At 39.3% G+C, this 17,503-nt stretch overlaps 1 protein-coding gene across 9 annotated transcripts in view; it reads right to left on the reverse strand.

Annotated features, from left to right (window-relative positions):
- sema6a (semaphorin 6A) overlaps positions 1 to 17,503 on the reverse strand; it is a 108,071-nt gene that overhangs the window by 5,165 nt on the left and 85,403 nt on the right. For 6 of the 9 annotated variants that reach the window (XM_023958294.1, XM_023958297.1, XM_023958298.1 and 3 more), the window contains 4 exons: positions 15,405 to 15,463; positions 14,694 to 14,714; positions 14,460 to 14,480; positions 10,009 to 10,188 (listed from right to left, as the gene is read on the reverse strand). In XM_023958294.1, coding sequence (XP_023814062.1) covers positions 10,009 to 10,188; positions 14,460 to 14,480; positions 14,694 to 14,714; positions 15,405 to 15,463 — 281 coding nt within the window. Of the gene's footprint in view, positions 1 to 10,008; positions 10,192 to 14,459; positions 14,481 to 14,693; positions 14,715 to 15,404; positions 15,464 to 17,503 lie in introns of all 9 variants that reach the window. The other 3 variants (XM_023958299.1, XM_023958300.1, XM_023958301.1) reach the window with 3 other exon arrangements.

Genomic DNA, 17,503 nt, shown 5'->3' on the forward strand with positions numbered 1-17,503 from the left:
GCACCACACTCATCTCATAACGCAAGATATATTACAAACTGAAGAGTGCTCACATATGAAAGATTTCTGAAATTCTAAAGGCCATGCTTCTTGTCTTAGCTAACAAAAACTACTTGAAAAGTAAAAAAAAAAAAACAAATGGAAATGTCAGCCAGTCTAAAGAATTTTTTGAGGGAGTCTGGAACAAGTACAATATACATGCAAGTCCTTTAACATCTTTTTATGAGCAATAGTTGTATTAAAGTGAAACTACCATGAACTGAAAAATACAGTCACTGTTTGTTTCTTCTTATAAATAGGACTTGTTTTGACTTACTTTAGTGAAATAAAATTAAATACAACATTGTAAAAAAATTATTTTACTATTATTTGATATTAAAGGTTCATTAGTTCCAAAAAAAGTACAAAATACATCCTGTGAAATCCCTCTTTTTTTGCAGCAAACATGTTGTTCACCTTTCGGCAAATCTTTTCAATGGTTGCCTCAGCTGTCACTGATTCCCAGAGATGGTTTGGCAGAGATTTTTACACTGGATGCCCTTCCTGCCCTAAAAAAATCCTGTATTTTCATCCAAGCTGGGGACCGGCATAGGGAAACCCAGACTTGATGAAAGAAAATCAGTCATCATTTGTCCTAAACTGAGATTTTTATGCAGAATCCCCTTTTATGTCAGAATCATGAGCTTCTGTTCTTCTTGCAAACAACAAAAGAAACACCAGAAGTTTTTAAATTGAATCAACCAATTCCTATTTCTAGTAACTCCGCTAAAGGTTTGTTGACCTGACTTGCTAAATGTTATTTACTCTCAGGCAAATCATTAAGGAACAGTTTTTATGGTTTACTATTGAGAGAAAATGCTCTCCTCATGTTTTTCAATAAAAGGTCTGAACACAGACAACATTATTTTTGTCTGAACATAGACAGCACTGACATTACTTTTGTCAGTGTCACCTTTTTTTCCAACCTGATTTTCGTTTGTTACTTATCACAGTGGCTTTTTTGGATCTTTTAGTTCCTTTTATATTTAAGTATATCACGTTAATTTCATTGATAATTTGTTAAATCATTTTAGCATTTGATACGTTTTTACTATTTAAGATTATTGCTTTTTTTTCTGCTTTTTTGTGTGAACTTTTTTGCTTAAAACATCCAGTTGAATCCTCTAACCCTGATTAAAAACAAAAATGTCTTTTTAATGATCAGAAATCATCTTTTTTCAGCCAATGTTTACTATAAAATCTCTTTCTGAGCAAAAATGAAGCACGATAGAATCTTTATAGATTTCTGAGATCAATCTGTGTGCAAATAATCTAATGTAACTGTAAAAACAAAAGTTAACTTTTCTTTGTGGGAGAGTAGAGACAGCATGAAGGAAAATAACCACACCATATGGAGAAAAATAAATTCTGGTCAGAATATTTCATAACCAAAAATGTGTCCAGTCATAGGGCTGTTGTGAGAGGGATTAGTATTGTGTGACTGCAGAAAAACGTGACGCACTAAAGTCATGTAACTAAATGCTCTGCCTTCCTGGTGACACATCTACTTCCTGTCTCATCCATTAACTTCTCCAAATGAGAGATACTTTTCTTTGCCGTTATCTTTCACTTTGATTACTTTTCCTCTCATGTTCTGCCACTCAGCGACTTTTCTCATGTTTCAAAGTGTTTTTCTCTCGCACCGCCCAGCCACTACAAGTGATCTATTCTATTCTGTGGAAACTGGGAAAGCTGTAATTACAACCTCCTGGTCTTTGAGTTATTGTCTTCTGGCAGAAACATCAGTAAAGGCGAGTGCCTTTTGAAACTTTTTGGTCTAAACATTTCAGCAAACAAAAAAGAATGGGGTGGAGGGGTGGGGTTCAGGTTGACTTGACACGAGGAACCCTTAAGATCTCCAAAAAGCAAATTCCCACATTGTAAAAACAGTATCGTAAGAAAGCAAAACGTGTTTTATTTCAAGAAAAAGTGTCTTATTTTCTGTCTTGCAAGAAAAATATTCCTTTTAAGAAAGTTTTTTTCTAAAGAAAAAAAAATTACCTTGAGAAACATGTCTTGGTGACTAGAATTTTTTTTCTTGGCAGATTTTCTTTTTTTTTTGCTTATTTAAAGAAATTATTTCAAATTTAATTTTTTTTAAACTTATTTCTAGGAGGCCTGTTTTTGTTGTGAGAGCAGGAAATTTGAGAAGTTTAGTTTTCCTCAAATCTTCCCGTTGTGCTGTATAAGAACATGAACTATGTTGGGTTGTTGGGAAATTCTTAGAGGTGATTTGTTTTTTTCTAGCCAATTGGGTTTAGGACTTTTTTTTTTGATTGACAAGAGAAACTGGATCTTCGCTTTGTTTCTTCTCTTCTGTCCATCACTCACTTTTCTCAAACACAGACTTTGACTTTTAGAGGGTGTCTAGCCCAAGGCCACAGGTATAATGCAGACGATGGGAAAAGGGAAGAGCTTTGACGACTTCTCCCTTTTAGAGGGATTGTTCATCTGACATCAAAGGGAGTGAAAGTTGCCACAGAGGATACCTCAGCTGTCTCGGTCAAATCATAGGACTTTAGGCTTTTAAATCAAGATGAAAACGCCATTCACTTTTCTGATGGAGGTTTACGATCTTTGGCTACAGTTCTAAGGTCATTCCATGGAAATTATGAAAACGTTTTTGAAGCACAAAGATGTGCAGCTTCAGGCTGGTTCTGTTGGATTGTACTGACATCTAGTCTTTTGGTTTCAGGTCTTCCTCACCCCATTGTTGGGCATTTTAATCATTTTTAATTTCTCCCAGCCTCAGGCTTTGATACTAAGCTGTTTGTTCCCATCAAAACAAACTGGGTTGGCAACTTTTACCTGAAATCATCAAAACTAATGTGCTGTGACTGGACTGTGGAAGCTCTCCTTCTATCTGTCTGACACTCAGACACTCAAATTCTCTTCTAATCTGCTCACAGGCATCATGAATTTAAGCGCTCAGAGCATTTCTTTGTGTTGGGGAAACTTCAAAGGCAGTTAAACATCACAGAGGGGTTACAGAAAGGCCTCCTAACCTCTAACCTCCAGCCATTAACCAAGCATTGTCAGGAGAAAGGAGACAAATCTTCATCAAACTTAACCGCACTCACCGATGTTAAGACGAGAAGGCACCAGACCTCGAATGCGACACAGTGGATGCTTCCTCCTTTTTTATTAGCTTTTTCGCTCACAGAGAGAACATTGGTGCTTACATGTCACCAATTCATTAGGTTCTATTTAAGCTCTACTTTGGATATCATCCCATTAAGCATTGTGTATGTTTGTGTTCAAGAGCCACTTGTGTTAATGGTATTATTCAATATTAAAGCCATCGCCAAGCTGTCAGTCGGTATACTGAATACTGATGAGCTGGATAAGGAAATTAAAACCCTAATTATATCATTTTGAACCTCAGGTATTAACACTGAAACATTAACCCAAAGCAAAATCCCTACATGCAAACTGTAGTGTTTAACTTGATTTCAACTATTGCAGGTTATTTTTAGGATGTAACTCCCATGATAAACATGGACCACTGTATACAGAATTTGCGGTGCCTATTAGAACCACCATATGATGAAAAAACTATGACAAGTTGAAAAAACAACTGTTTTAATTGCATTGCAAGACCTCTGGTCGCGTCTGACATGCTAATCGCGTTCAGTCTGAAAGCAGCTTCAGAAGATTTTAACACAGAAACACTAACAAACAAAGACTGGGCTTTTATTTTCTTCATGAGTGGTTCCCTGACGATCACCATTAACATGACATAAAATTGAATAATGAGGGATGAGAAAAAGCTTTGAAAGCACCAACGGATGAGCCGTCATGATACGAGATTCCGTCTCACATGGCCCAAAGACAAATCACAGCTTTTGTGCAGGCTATCAGTGGTGAGGGGGTTCTTGCTGAGACGCATAACCAAAAACACAAAAAAATGGAGGAGTGAGTGGCAAATGTGCATGGAAAACAAAGGCTGTCTTGGAGAACAATAAGCTAATCAGTGGAGGAAATGATGGCTTGTGTCTTGACGTCAGTCAAGGGAGCGTGCAATGCTGGGAAAACATCCAGTCAGAGTTTTTTTATTATGACTAACAATTGAGCGCAAAATAATTCAGCTGTCTCAATCTCAGGCCAGTGAGGAACACAAAACCAGAATCCTTTGTTTAATTTTAGGGTGTTAGAATGACAGGAATATGGGTCATACAGTAAGAAAGTGTAATTAGTTCTTTTTTCTTCATTGCATTGCTTTGACATGCCTTAAAGGGCCATTACACCAACCTTTAACCTAAATCCTATCATCCTTTCTCTTACAGGATTAACCCAAATCCAATCATTCAGCTGCAAGGACAAACGAAACTACCACCATTAAATTTCCCAGCGAGCTCAGGCTTTTAGGCTTCTTAAAACTTCACCAGTCATATGCTCAGTTTGACAGCAGTGTGCAGTAAAGTGAACCTGAGCCTCTGTTACCTCAGATGGTGAGGGCTCGCCGCCAAAGGAGAACGATTTGTGCTGCTTGGCACTGTTGTGTTGCTGTGGCTCCAGTTGCAGAGCTAATGTGTGGATATATTTTGTGGTTAACCTCAACCTTCCAAATCAAACAGTGTCACATTATATCTATTGACCTTTTTCTGAGAAAAGAAAAAAAAACTTGAAGTCTCTGTTTTTTTTTACACTCTTTCCTTCATAGAGCCTCCCCAAAGGTACCTGTCGCAGAGGAGCTGTCAGTTACATCAGATGGTGTAACTATGATAATAATCAAATGGAAGCAATTTTTTTAAGTACAGATAATTATAGCGGCTTTTTTGTCATAACAGTTATGGTGGATAATTTCCTTTTTCTCCCTCTATAAACCTCAAACATGTGATATCCATTTTATTTTCCTTCAGGTTGAACTCAAATAAATGACATGATGAAAAAAAAAACATATCTACAAACTAACCACGTCACCTGGGAAGTTAAGAGTGTAAAAAAAAATGTTTTCTTTAGTGGATCATGGAAAGAAAATGTCATAGTAGCCAAACTGTATATTTATTAAATCATTTCTTGAGAATGTTCTCTAGTATAAAGAAAAGTCAGGGATAGTAAAATAGCCTAATTTTTTGATTAGTTCATGAAGTTTCATTCTACATTTTTGCCATGTATTGATATGTCATCCTAAACATGTATTAGTGCTACCCATTGACTGTATATGAGAACTTCAGTCACCTTTTTTTTCTTTTCTTTTTTTTTGGTGATATGGATGTCGACATGTTGGAACCAGAAATCATCTGTAAGCAGTTATTGGTCAATATCTGTCTGAGTCAATGTTTCTATGGCAACCACTCTGGCCACTCAGGGCTTAGCTTGTTGGAAGGCCAAGTCCCTGCCACTTGAAAGCGGGCTCTGGGAGAATCCGTCAATCAAACGCTTCAGAGATTTGATGTGAGACCACATGTTTTTTTGAGGCACCTTATTGACTAGTTTATATAGGCAACTTGAATAACTTGCACGACAGGAACAAATATAATAATAAAAAAAGAATTAGTAGAAACATGTTTGAAAAAAAAAGTTATTCTGACAAATACAATGACTGAGTAATGGCTGTTTATTTCTCAATAGAAACGTATTGGGCCTCTTGAAACCACCAGGTACTTTCTGTTTGAAACGCCATAGGGAACTTCCAAGAATCTATATACATTTCGAATCGGAAGAACGATAATGTGGGTGAGATGAAACATATGTCTTTTTTTTAAAAGAAACAGTACATGTGTAACATCTATGTTCTTTTCAAACTATAATAAAATCTATTCAGTCACAGCAACTTTGGGAGGGGACAAAGTAATGTATCAGTTCTGTTATGATTGATCACTATTTTTCTACACAGATTAAAAAGGGGAATATATCAATGTAATGAAAATGGTGAGTAGTGTCATGCAGAAACAAATTTCTTTATGAAAACATGTCCTAGAGGGATAATATTAATGCATATGTTCAAGTGTGTTGTATTTGGGCAGATACTTTTGCTTGCATTCCCAGAGTTAGGATGGTTCATTTCAGTGGAAATGTGTTACTAAATGTTTGGTTGAGTCAAAATAGCTTGTACACTTTCACTAAGGTTATGATTGAGTTTTTTTCCTAATTGTTTTTAAGCATTTTTAATATCACATATTTGATTACAGCTACTGGTACTACAAAAATTAAACATTTATTATGTGTAAAGATAAGTTCAGCCTTGAGAGGAAAATGTCTGAAAAAAAAGGGGGAAATGATTCACCCCATGTAGGTAAATTATAGTATATCCACAGCCGGAACATTGTAGTGATGTGTGTCTTTTAAAGGATAATGCAATTTATGTTTAAAGCAAAATCACATGTTCATCCATATGGTGACTGCATGGTTTTTCTGTTTCACAAAGTCAATCCAAAAGGACGTGTGTCAGGAAGGTTATAAAGCTAATTATGTTCCCTTGTGTTTTGAGATTCACAAATGCAATGTGAAAATCTGTAGATCATATATTTTCTGACTTGTGATTGAGTTTTTCACAGTAGGTGGCTTTTATAACCCAGTCCTGGAACTCTTGAGTTACATTAAAATGATCCTTTTTTACTTTTGTGACTGATTGGTTGTTTAAGAATTTAGTGTGACTGAATTAACTAAACTAAAATATTCCACTATTGTAGTGATAAATGCATTATTCCCATTGTTACTCAAAATAAGGAGCTGCTCCTGTTGATGCTGCAACATACGATTTATTTTTTTGACTTTTTAAATGTGAGAGTAATATAGATAAAATATAGAATGTGCACTCTTATGGAGGGATGAACAGTTGTTAAATCTGTCCTTCTGCAGCACCTCGGTGCATCTTAAATCCAATCGAATTCTCCTCCTCACCATCTCGTTTTTTTCATATCTCTCAGCAGCTTTTTCCATCTCCCATCTTTTATCTTTGGTATAACCTTCCTTGCTACATTATTGTTCCGCTCTTTTTAATAAATCTTTATCATGTGGCCGTGTATTCACTCATCCCCTGTGTCTCCTTCCCTGTAGCTTCTCTCCGTCCCTCCTCTCCTTCACCTCCCCCTGTTCCTTCTCCCTGAATAGCAGCTGTAATGAACCTATAAATTGGAGCAACACAGCAGTATCTACAGGTCGGGGTTGGGGGAGGGTGGATGTAGGGGTAGGGTTGGGGGGGGGGGGGGGGGCAGAAATTGACAGAAAGGAAGACAGGTAGGAAAAGGGGGGGAAAAAAGAGGAGCTGCGAGTGCAGAGGAGGAATCTTTCCCTGGAGATATGGCTCCAGCCAGAGAACAGACACACTATGAGGGGATGAACCCGGAAGATGGAAATGGAGAAAGAAGAAAGGAGGAGAGAACCAGGGGGAGGAGGTCCTATAAATTGGTTTAGGGACTCATTTGCACCAGGTAAGGTACAGCCTTGGAACGTGCCACCCCGGTCAGATGAGGGGTCCTGTGGAAGGGAGACTGATCACAATGGCAGCAGATGGTGGTTTTAGGCGGAGGGGAGGGACAGGGTAAGCCATGGGAGGAGAAGGGGGGAGGTCCATCATGAAGTAGGTGAAACGATAGCAGAGACAGATGAGGGCCAGACGGACCCCGCTCAAATGTACTGTGAAACACGAGCAACCTGCTGTTTACTGCGATGTTCCCACTGGAATGCCAGACAATGCTGCTGCTGATGCAGATGCTGAATATCATCACTTGACAGCATTTTCTAATTACTCTGGTGGTGTGGGGCTAATACATATTTCCAGCACTGTAATATTCATTAGCAGATAAGATTCCAGCAGTTCTTGACTGCAAATGAAAAAGTTGGTGGGTAATTTTAATTCCCTTCAAGTCGCTAACAGGTTGGCAAAACAACTTTGGATGCAAGATGATATTTATTTTTTCTTAAGCATAAACTGAAGATTGATCATCTGGTAAAATCTTTATCAGTTATTGCATAAGTGCAGAAACTTATCATTGCTATAAAAATGCAAATAACTGATTTAACATTCCAAAACAATTTCTCAATACGTATATAATATATCCACTTATGCACTTGGTTTGCAAAGTTTTCACAGTACAGTTGACACCTGAAGCCAATAACACTGGGGGGGGGGCACAGGAAGGAAGGGGAAAGAGGATGGGTGGAGCGGGAAATGAGTGGTGCTGGCTGTAGTGCTCAATATGCCATGCTCAAAAGCATTAAGCTGTATGGAGGCAAAACTGTGCTTAATACCATCAAAGCAATCAACAGAGGGAAAAAAAGACATTTAAAATAGCAAAAAAAGGTGAAAAAAACAAGATATAGTATTAAACCAAGCCATGCAACATATCAAGAAATTCTCACAAGAAATAAAGAAAAAAGCAAAGAAAAAGACCTCATCAGAGCAGACTGTCTGAGGAAATAAAAATCAAACTTGATCTTCAGAACAAGCTGAATATGTGCCCAATAAAAAGTGATAAAAATAACAATAATCATACAGAAAGAAAAACAGCAAGAAGCTTTTTTTTTAGAAAACAAAAAAGTGAAGCCCTGTTGCAGTTACCTGAGCATTACCAATTTCAATCAAATTCAATAAAAAAGCATTTGAGAAAAGAATGTTTTATGGAGAAATTTAACCCAGAAATGTTTTCAACCATTCTTTGTGAGGTTGGAGTAATTTTACACCTTCTCAGGTAACGGCAGCACGTTGTGATGCTGGCTGTAGGCATGCTGTCTGAAGTCTCTGCTACCATTGTGTTTGGATTTACCCAGTGGTGCTTTACTGCTTCCAGCTGACATTGCAGTCACTACTCTTCCTCTGTTCCTTTCACAAACAGGAGATAGTGAAAATGCATCGCTAAAGACTGGAACCAACCTTTCAGAATGAGCAATATTTGGGTTTTATGGAGCCCCACTTTATGGCTCTCATGTGGTAGCCCTACCACAGGCTCAGTCCTATCACAAAGTACTTCTGAAATCCTTTGAATTTATTTATTTAGCACAGGTAGAATCAACCCTTCAGTCTAACTTGTCAGCACTAAAGTTGTTCAGAGACTCTTCAGCCCGTGTGAATGAGGAGAAATTCTGTGTGTTCTCTTTTCTGGCTGTTTTTACTCCCCAGGTGGCAAGAAGAAATTTTTCTTTTTGCAAATCAACTTAAGTGACAAAATAACTCAAAGCTGAGCAGCTTTTTCTGCGTGTTTCATGTATTGAGTCTGTAGAAAAACATCAACTGATACAAAAATTCATTTAGTTTAATTCCTTATTTTCCTAAAGCAGATGTTATACTGCTTTTAATTGAAAGAAAAAATAAGCAAAAAAGGGACATGTTACATTTACTTCTAATGGGGTCTGATTTTAACGAATTGGCAGCATCACAAAAACGTTTATTCTCCAACCCCTCCAGTGTGCGTTGTCCCTCTTACGGCCTCCCGTCGTCTCCTCCCCTTCTATCCTTTTCTCTCTGACTCATTTATCCAGTGAGCCGTCCTTGAGGCGGCGCAGCATTAGGCAGGTTGTTAACACAGGAGAAAAGGGCGTTCAATGTCGTGTCACTGTGTTGCAAAGTATGACAAACCAAGGGACCGGGCCATCTACTTGAGGAAATAAATACATTGCCATCCTCCTTTGCGGAGTGTAATGGTCTGGATATTACATCTCCCGTGGGACATTACAGTCCGAGAATAATAAATCCACCCAATAACGTGCATGTATGTGTTTGCGCGCATACATGCATCCCTAATGTTGAATGCGTGTGCGGATTCACGCGTGTGTGGTGCATTTGTGTTTGTCACATTGCTGTTGAGGTTTCCAAGCACAGCATGAGGCAATTTGTCCCCCTGAGAGAAAGCTATCCGCCGTTTCTACACCTTGTCAGCTGGAAGCAGTCAAGCAGCTGTAAATCTCAATTACATGAAGCTCTCCTTTCCACTAACACCCCCCCCCCAACCCCAACCCTCCCTTGCTCCCTTGCCACAGGTGACAATGGACAAAAGCGATTGCTCGCCGCTGTGTTCCAAGGCTTACCATTGGCTTCGGATTGAGTCTGAGAGGGCACGGCCAAGTAGGGGTCCTCCCCTTTGTCTGAACTCATGGGGGGATCCTTCCGCTCCACCATGCGGCCCCGCCCTAGGGGGCCCTCAGCGGCCTTTGGAAGGGCCGGGGTGGGAATTGAGAGAGAGTGGTGATGGTGGTGGTGATGGTGGCCTGCTGGACACAACACAGGTTAACTTGCGCCCACGGCAGAGCAGGGAAGCTAGGCTGCACACACATCGACTCCTCCTTTGATGCTCAAGCACACATAAACACATACAAGGACAGCTGCTGAGCTGTGTGAGCTCCAGTATTCCCTCTGTGACCCTCAGCAACTCATTAGGCAATGTTAGTGAGTTTCCCAGGATTGATGTGTTTCCTTTTCTGTCATTTTTTGTCTCTGTCGTCCTCGCTGTCCCTCCTCCTGTTTTGACTGTCACGTCAGCGCTCTGCTGGGCCTGTCAGCCTACAGTGCAATTGTTTTCCTCCACACTAACCACAGGGTGCCTGTCTGTCATATGTGGGACAAAAATCTAACTTTCTCCCCATCGCCCCTGATGGGGACAGACTTTTTCTCTGCTTCAAAGCAGCTCCAACTCTGTTCTTCTTCTTCCCACATTCTACTTAAAGTTTAAAAAAAAAAAAGTGTCATCAATTTGCAGCCTATTTCCACTGAGCATGATGCCAGCAAATGCCTTTCCTAACTTTAACCCTTTAAGACCGAAGCTTTAGCTCCAATGTTGGCATTCTTTACACTACCTTAACTTATCAAACGTTTATGCAATTTAAGTCATTCAAGCGGATTCTGAAGCAGAAAAAGCAGCACAATATGCAACACTTTACAGTAGTGAAGTGCTTATATTATCAACGTCAATCAGCTGATTCTGTCAAGAGGACCTGGTGGCAGACATCAACAGCCAGAACCCAAAGTCCCCCATATTGCTAAAACAAAACCCTTTATTTTAACTGGCGACCCTAAAGCAACGTTCACACCGGGCTCGGAAACGCGCTTGCATATATAGACACGCTTTCAGAACTCTCACGTTAAGAAAGTTCTTAGGTCCAATTCCAAGCTCTACATACAGAATAAGCGACAATTGAGCATGTCAAAAGTTAGTGGAACTCTGACCAATCAGGAACTCAGATATGGTAGTTACGTATGTGTAGGGTCCTTTTCAAAACACAGAAGTGCCAACCAGTGAAAATCGACCATGATTTCTTCAACATGTCATACAAGCCCAGTGTGTTTGAGAATAACAACAGCAGGGGTCTATTCTGTTTTAAGTTTTAATTTTTACAATTCTGAACCTTTTTATGTTAGGGTTGTGTAAGTTGTTTAATTTCCGCTTCCAGGTGATGATGTCAGTCGCCATCTTATCTGCGGCCAGATCTCTCTCGATTCTGTCGCGAGGAATAGCGGTTTTGTGCCGTTATGCAACACTTTAGGCATGTAATGTGTTGCACATTGGTGCAAAGTCGAAGTGAAAAGCTGCTTTTTCCGTGTCAGAACCAGGTGACATTGATCACATAGATGGTCGAAAAGTTACGGTATCTATTTAAGAGCGTATGTTATTTAGGTGTCGCCGGCAACGTCTCCGGAATTAAAGGTTTAATGCCCAACGTTGACTTGAGTGGAGAAAGAAAATACTAAAATAGAAGAAGCTGAGCTGTCATTACAATCCTTTTTCATATTGGCTCCCAAATTTAGGGAATTCCTTTACACTTTTTGTGACATCTTTTAATCCAAACGGCCACATCAGTTTAACAGGAAAACACCTGAAATGTGCTCTGTGGTCCACTTGGTCTGTGGTATATCCCACATAATTTTTATTTTAAGATAAATGGGTCTGTGTTCTTATGGGTTAATTCTGATTTGGACAATGGTCTATTTTTATTCACATTTTATTAATACATTCATTTAAACCATGAACATTCCAAAAAGGCACCACAGCTCCAGTTTAAGTTGGGTATCAAATCAGTAACGTTCCTCCAAAAACAACCGTTCAACCTCCTAAATAAAGCAGATGAGTCTTTCCTCTGCTGAATGAATCAATTGTCAATGTGTGGGTGATGGATCACGCTTTCTCCTCTCCTTCTGCATTTGCTCATCGCTCACACAATCACTTTCTTCCCCGCTTGCCGCCTTAGTTTGCATTTTCTCCCATAAGCAGAGTTTTTGCGGGAGCTTTGTCTTACTGCTTTATTTTTTTAACCATGATAATCTCATTATTTTTCTACATGCTTACAGTTGAGCCACCCTACACAATTTTAGCAAAGCAATACATTAAATTTGATATAATGCATTTGTGTGCTTTAAAGAACACACAGGCTTTATGACATAAAGAGTGACAACACTTTTATCAACTGCCTCTTGTGGAGCTCAACCTCCAGTTAGCATTCTGACAGGCTCTCTCTGTGGAGGAGGTGACAGCATGTGAGTGTGTGTCGGTTTTGGGGATGTGTGCGTTCTAGTCCAATATGTGTTTATGCTTGTGTCTGGAGATGGAGGGGAGTCACTAGTACGCATACAGACACCCACTCACAACAGCACCCAAAGCCTCCTCCTTCTCTGTGTGGCGTGGCAATCATTAAAATGATTTATTTAACTATTGGCCCAAGGCTGAGAGATTAGTGTGACAGGCCTATTTTATAATTCATTCCCCCAAAGCCAGGGGAAATGCAGTGCAGGCAGATGACACACATAGAGAGACCTCAGAGTCTCCCAGCTCCTCCTCAGATCTTAAACTGCAGGATGCACGTCCCTCTTTTTCTACAGATTAAAAGAGTGGCGAGGATTTCTGGTCTGGGGAGAAAAGACTGAAGCAATATCAGATAACATAGAGTTTAAAATAATAACTGAGACTTTGGGGGTGGTGTTGTAAAGAGGGTGTTGCCTGTGTAAGCTTCTGTGCTTGAAAATGCACAGAATCGTCACATTCTGCACAACAGGGGAGCACAGAAACACAGATGCTTTCACGATGACCCTGGATCTTACAGGAGGAAAATCACAGCGGGAGGAAAAAGCCACAGAAGGGTTCATAAAGAGAACACTTTCTGGACAGACTTCAAATTTTCTATTTCTCTCACTCTGTATGGATCTGGTTTGATCTGGAAGTATGTATGTCAGAGAAAGTGAGACACAGCAGAGCGATTCGTCAAAAAACCCAAACTTCGATCAGATAAACCAAAAAGGTGGATGTGAGTGTAGGTGTCGGTGCTATGGATAACTTTGCCGCAGGCTAATCACATCTGTCGATTATTTTTGAAAAAACTGTACTTAACACCCTGCAGGATGGTGTGATACTGTGTGACGTACTTATGAGTAGTCTGTGTTTCACCTTTTGTAAACAAAAGCACTTAGTTTCAAGAACAAAAAATATTTAATGTGCGAAACTTTCTTCTCTCTTTTTTTGGTAGAAATTAGTGAAAAAACAATAAAAAAAAAAATCAAAAATGACCTCAGAACATCTGTGTTGCAACACATTTTCTGCTACATGCCATCAGGTTTATTAAACACAAAATAAAGTAGTTAAAGTACCACTCTGACCATCTTATGATCTTATTTAAAAGGGTTCCCAATGTTTTTTTTTTTTATTATGATTATGTCGTTTTCGGCAGAAATAAAAAAAAACGGTGTAATTTTTTTTTAGGAAAGCTAAGCAGCCAAATAGTTTTGAGCCAGATGGCGAGGAACACAGATGCCAACAAGGAAAATTAAGACAAATATGGTCGTATGGTCGATGGATGCATCCGAATAAAGCGGAGCAGGGGGGGCTTGTTGCTCACCCAGCGTATTCTTTTTGTAACACATGAGATTTTTTCAAAGGGGATGCTGCTGATTCACAACAATTCGAATAAAATATATTCAGAAATGGAATTTTAATCTTAATTTTCTTAATACATGTTTTCCATTATGAGAAAAATGCCACAAGAACATGTTAAAAACACCAAAAAGCACAATTTTCTTTGGAATCGGTCTTTAAACTGATCCAGTCTTTTTGGAAACCCATGCAGAAGTTTTTTATGTAGATATTTATTTCATAGGATTTAACCAATGCTTGTTAATTGTCTCAAGGCACCTTTCTCGGTAGCTGTTCCTTTAGTTTCCCTGTTAAAATCCCTCTTTTTTACTTAAACTCTTGTTTATTTAGATTTATTACAGGCTAAAAGAAAGACATGGATCATTCACAAAACTAAATAAGAAAAAACCTTTAGACTAATGCCTAGGCTCTTCTAAATAAGAATGCAAAGATGAAGTCTAGTCAATAGAAGCACAGAGACGATGGACACTAAAAAGGCAGGAAAAAGGGTCCAACAAAACTACATCGGGGCAAAACAGAATTGGTGCTTCTCTCTACTTTTACTTCCTTTATTCTAAAAACTAAAGGTGCTACATGAGGATGAACACAATGAGAGGGAAAAGTAACTTTCGTTGCTTTCATTACCTTCATAACCAGATGGAATATCTATCAAAAAGAGGGAATGAAATCAATTCGATTAAAACCTTGAGTCATTAATAACCTGTCTTTACACACATGGGAGGAGTTTTCATTTACTTGAAAGGGGAAGATTGAACTGAGTAGATGAAGAGGTGTGGCTACAGTTTGATTGAGGGGAAAAAGCGACTCAGCTTCTATTTCTCATTTGATTGCCTTGTGCAGCGTGTGTGGGACACTTACCATTCAGAGCCACAAAAGTATCTGCAAGAAAAAGAATAACGAACCTTGTTACTGTGTGCAGCCATAGGGGCTTATATGCTTTAGAGCAATAAAAAAAGCCATGATTTTTAGAGTCATTTGAGAATGACTCACTCTCTTCTTTTCAGTTTTAATCAGCAGGAATCTAATCAGAAGATGAAAGTCTGGGAGTCTGAGTTTCTTTGGCTAAACATGCACTTTGAAGGAAAATTCATGGCCTTTATTTACCCAATTACTGATTGCTTTGAAGTGTTTTATCTTCTTTATTTCTGTAAGAAAACTCGAGCAGCTTGGGAGAATACCAACAGTTTATCACTGGTTTAAACCCAGACATTTCTAATGAATAGTGTTTTGAAATCTGTTGCATCTCACACACAAAAACTAGTTCCTATCTGTCACTAAATGTCTACGTTCCTGATGAGAACCTTTTTAAAAGGATGTCTTTACCCAGTAGAGCACAACACTGGGAAGTGGAAAAACCACAGAAACAGCCGGAAAAGGACAGGAGAGGACAAGAGCTGAAAGGAGCAGATGGATGGAATAGGCTGAGAGACAGGCATGTACGGGAGAACAGACGGGAGAGAAAAAGGTGAAGAAGGAAATGAGTGGACAAGGAGAAAGAGTGGTGATGGGGGGAAGGAGAAGAGAAGAGAAGAGGAGTCGGAAAGATAAGAGTGAAGAGGCCCTGCTTACTTTGGCAGTCTCCCAGACCATCTGTGTTACCATGCTCCACGTCCTGCTCAAAGGCTAATCTGCAGGGAACAGAGAGGACACGGTCAGCAGTGAAAAAACTTGCCACACCTAGAAGAGTAACAAGACAAAAACACATGGCTGTGCTACAATACAGTGTAAAGAGCAAAAAGCCTTGTTTTGGAATAGAATCAAAGGAAACGCATGAAAACCGCAGATCTAACCTTATGGATGTATGGGATGCTGGCAGGCAAGTAAACCCATAGCAGGTGCTGGGCTTTCTGCCAGAAATGTTGGCAAACATAGATTGGTTTTGTGTGAAGTGGAATTAAAAAGTTGTATTTTTTAATCTTTAAAATATTATTTCTCGTTACAATTATAGCATAATATTAAAACCTCAAAAAGGGTTGGCTATACGTCAAGCTGAATCAAAAACCAGTTTAGTACAAGAAGATATTCTGTAACTACCCGCTTGTCTTTGTTTTTTTTTTTAAAACTAAAGGCAAAATCTCTTTCGCCAGGATCCACAAAAATGAAATCAAATATAAAATTGAGCTCAACATTTGTTTAAAAAGTTACAACTTTTATGTAATTATTTATTTTGTAAAATGCACCCTGCTTTTATTTTTTGGAAAACAACAGCAACCTCTTCATTGCAGCTCCGTATAAGGTATTTCTACGTGCTTGTGGTAATTTTAACCAGACGGCTCGTCTTTTGGCCTCAACAACCACCTTGCTGCTATCTCCAACTTCAAACTCACTCTGAAGACGTGACTACAAGGGTCAATCTGCTGAATTCTTAGCAAGAAACCACTTTATTTTTATAGGAACCTCATGACATGCAGTCTTTTTCTCCTTTCACACTCCATGTAGCTTGGAAACAGACACGCAGTTACAATCACATGGGCCGAGAACAGAGCAATGATGATAACCATGCCTGAGGGTCGTCATATGACTCAAAGGAAAATAGTTTTGTAGATTTTTTTTTTTCTGACGCGTTCTGCACTGAGAGCTGCTTTTTCTTGAACCACAACCAAGCAAGCTGTAAGGAGATCAGTGAAACAAAGCGGCCCAACTGTCAGCCGCTATAACAATCACAGCAGCTTTTCACAGGGCCTGCTCACTACTTCTCCTCCTCTGCCTGCCCACCCACTTCTCATCTTCCTCATCCTCCACTGGCCACAGCAATTGATTGAAGAAGAATCATTTTCCAAGACGCTATCACTCATGTTTTATGCTCCGATCAGGGTGAAAATACAGACCTCACATGAACAGGTGTTTGGATCATATTCAGCCACCCTTGTTTTTGTTTTTTATTTCCAGAATTAAAATCAAAATCCATCCTTCATCAGTCATAAATCAGAATGATAAAACAACAGTTAAAAGTAAAAAGATGGGCCAAATTGCTATTATGGGAGATTTAGTGCTTTATGTGGATCCTTTGACAAGTATGACCCATCAAAGTGTAGTTGTAGATCAAACCGATACCTCTCAGGATTGCAGAATCTCAAAAAGACAGATAAAAAAAAGGGTGACTGTAATCCCTTCATAGGACATTTCCCTTCGAAATCATGCACAACAGTCACCCAGCAACAAGAGCAGCGTGCTCCCTTTAATATCTGGGGGTTCAGTTAATCGGCTTATCTGATTTGCTTATCATTCACAGATATAATCACAAAGATGCAGAGTGGCAAAAATGAGCCTGATGTCTGCGGGGTATTCCCTCCAGACATTATCGCCACACCCAACAGGGCCAAAAGCTGATTTGCTTTTTTTTTGTGTGTGACAGTCTTGTCGTCATGATTTCCAGACTTGGTAAGAAGAAGATTGGAAGCTTTTAAATCCCACCGGCTTTGAGATGTATCAACAACAAGCATTTGCACTACATGTGATGGGTCAGGGACTTCCGGGACAGATGAAGAATAAATGAACCATAGAGTAAATGCTGTATTGGTTCAGGGGTTCGGTCCTTTACTACATTCTAGCAACAGATGTGAGATGTGTTTGAATGTAGTACTACAGACGCTCAGTTCAGGGTTAGGATCCCACTGCTACTGCATACATATTTAAAGCTGATTTAAGCCGCACTGTACAGGACTGGA

Source organism: Oryzias latipes, chromosome 9, assembly GCF_002234675.1.
Source record: "Oryzias latipes chromosome 9, ASM223467v1".
Lineage (NCBI taxonomy): Eukaryota > Metazoa > Chordata > Actinopteri > Beloniformes > Adrianichthyidae > Oryzias > Oryzias latipes.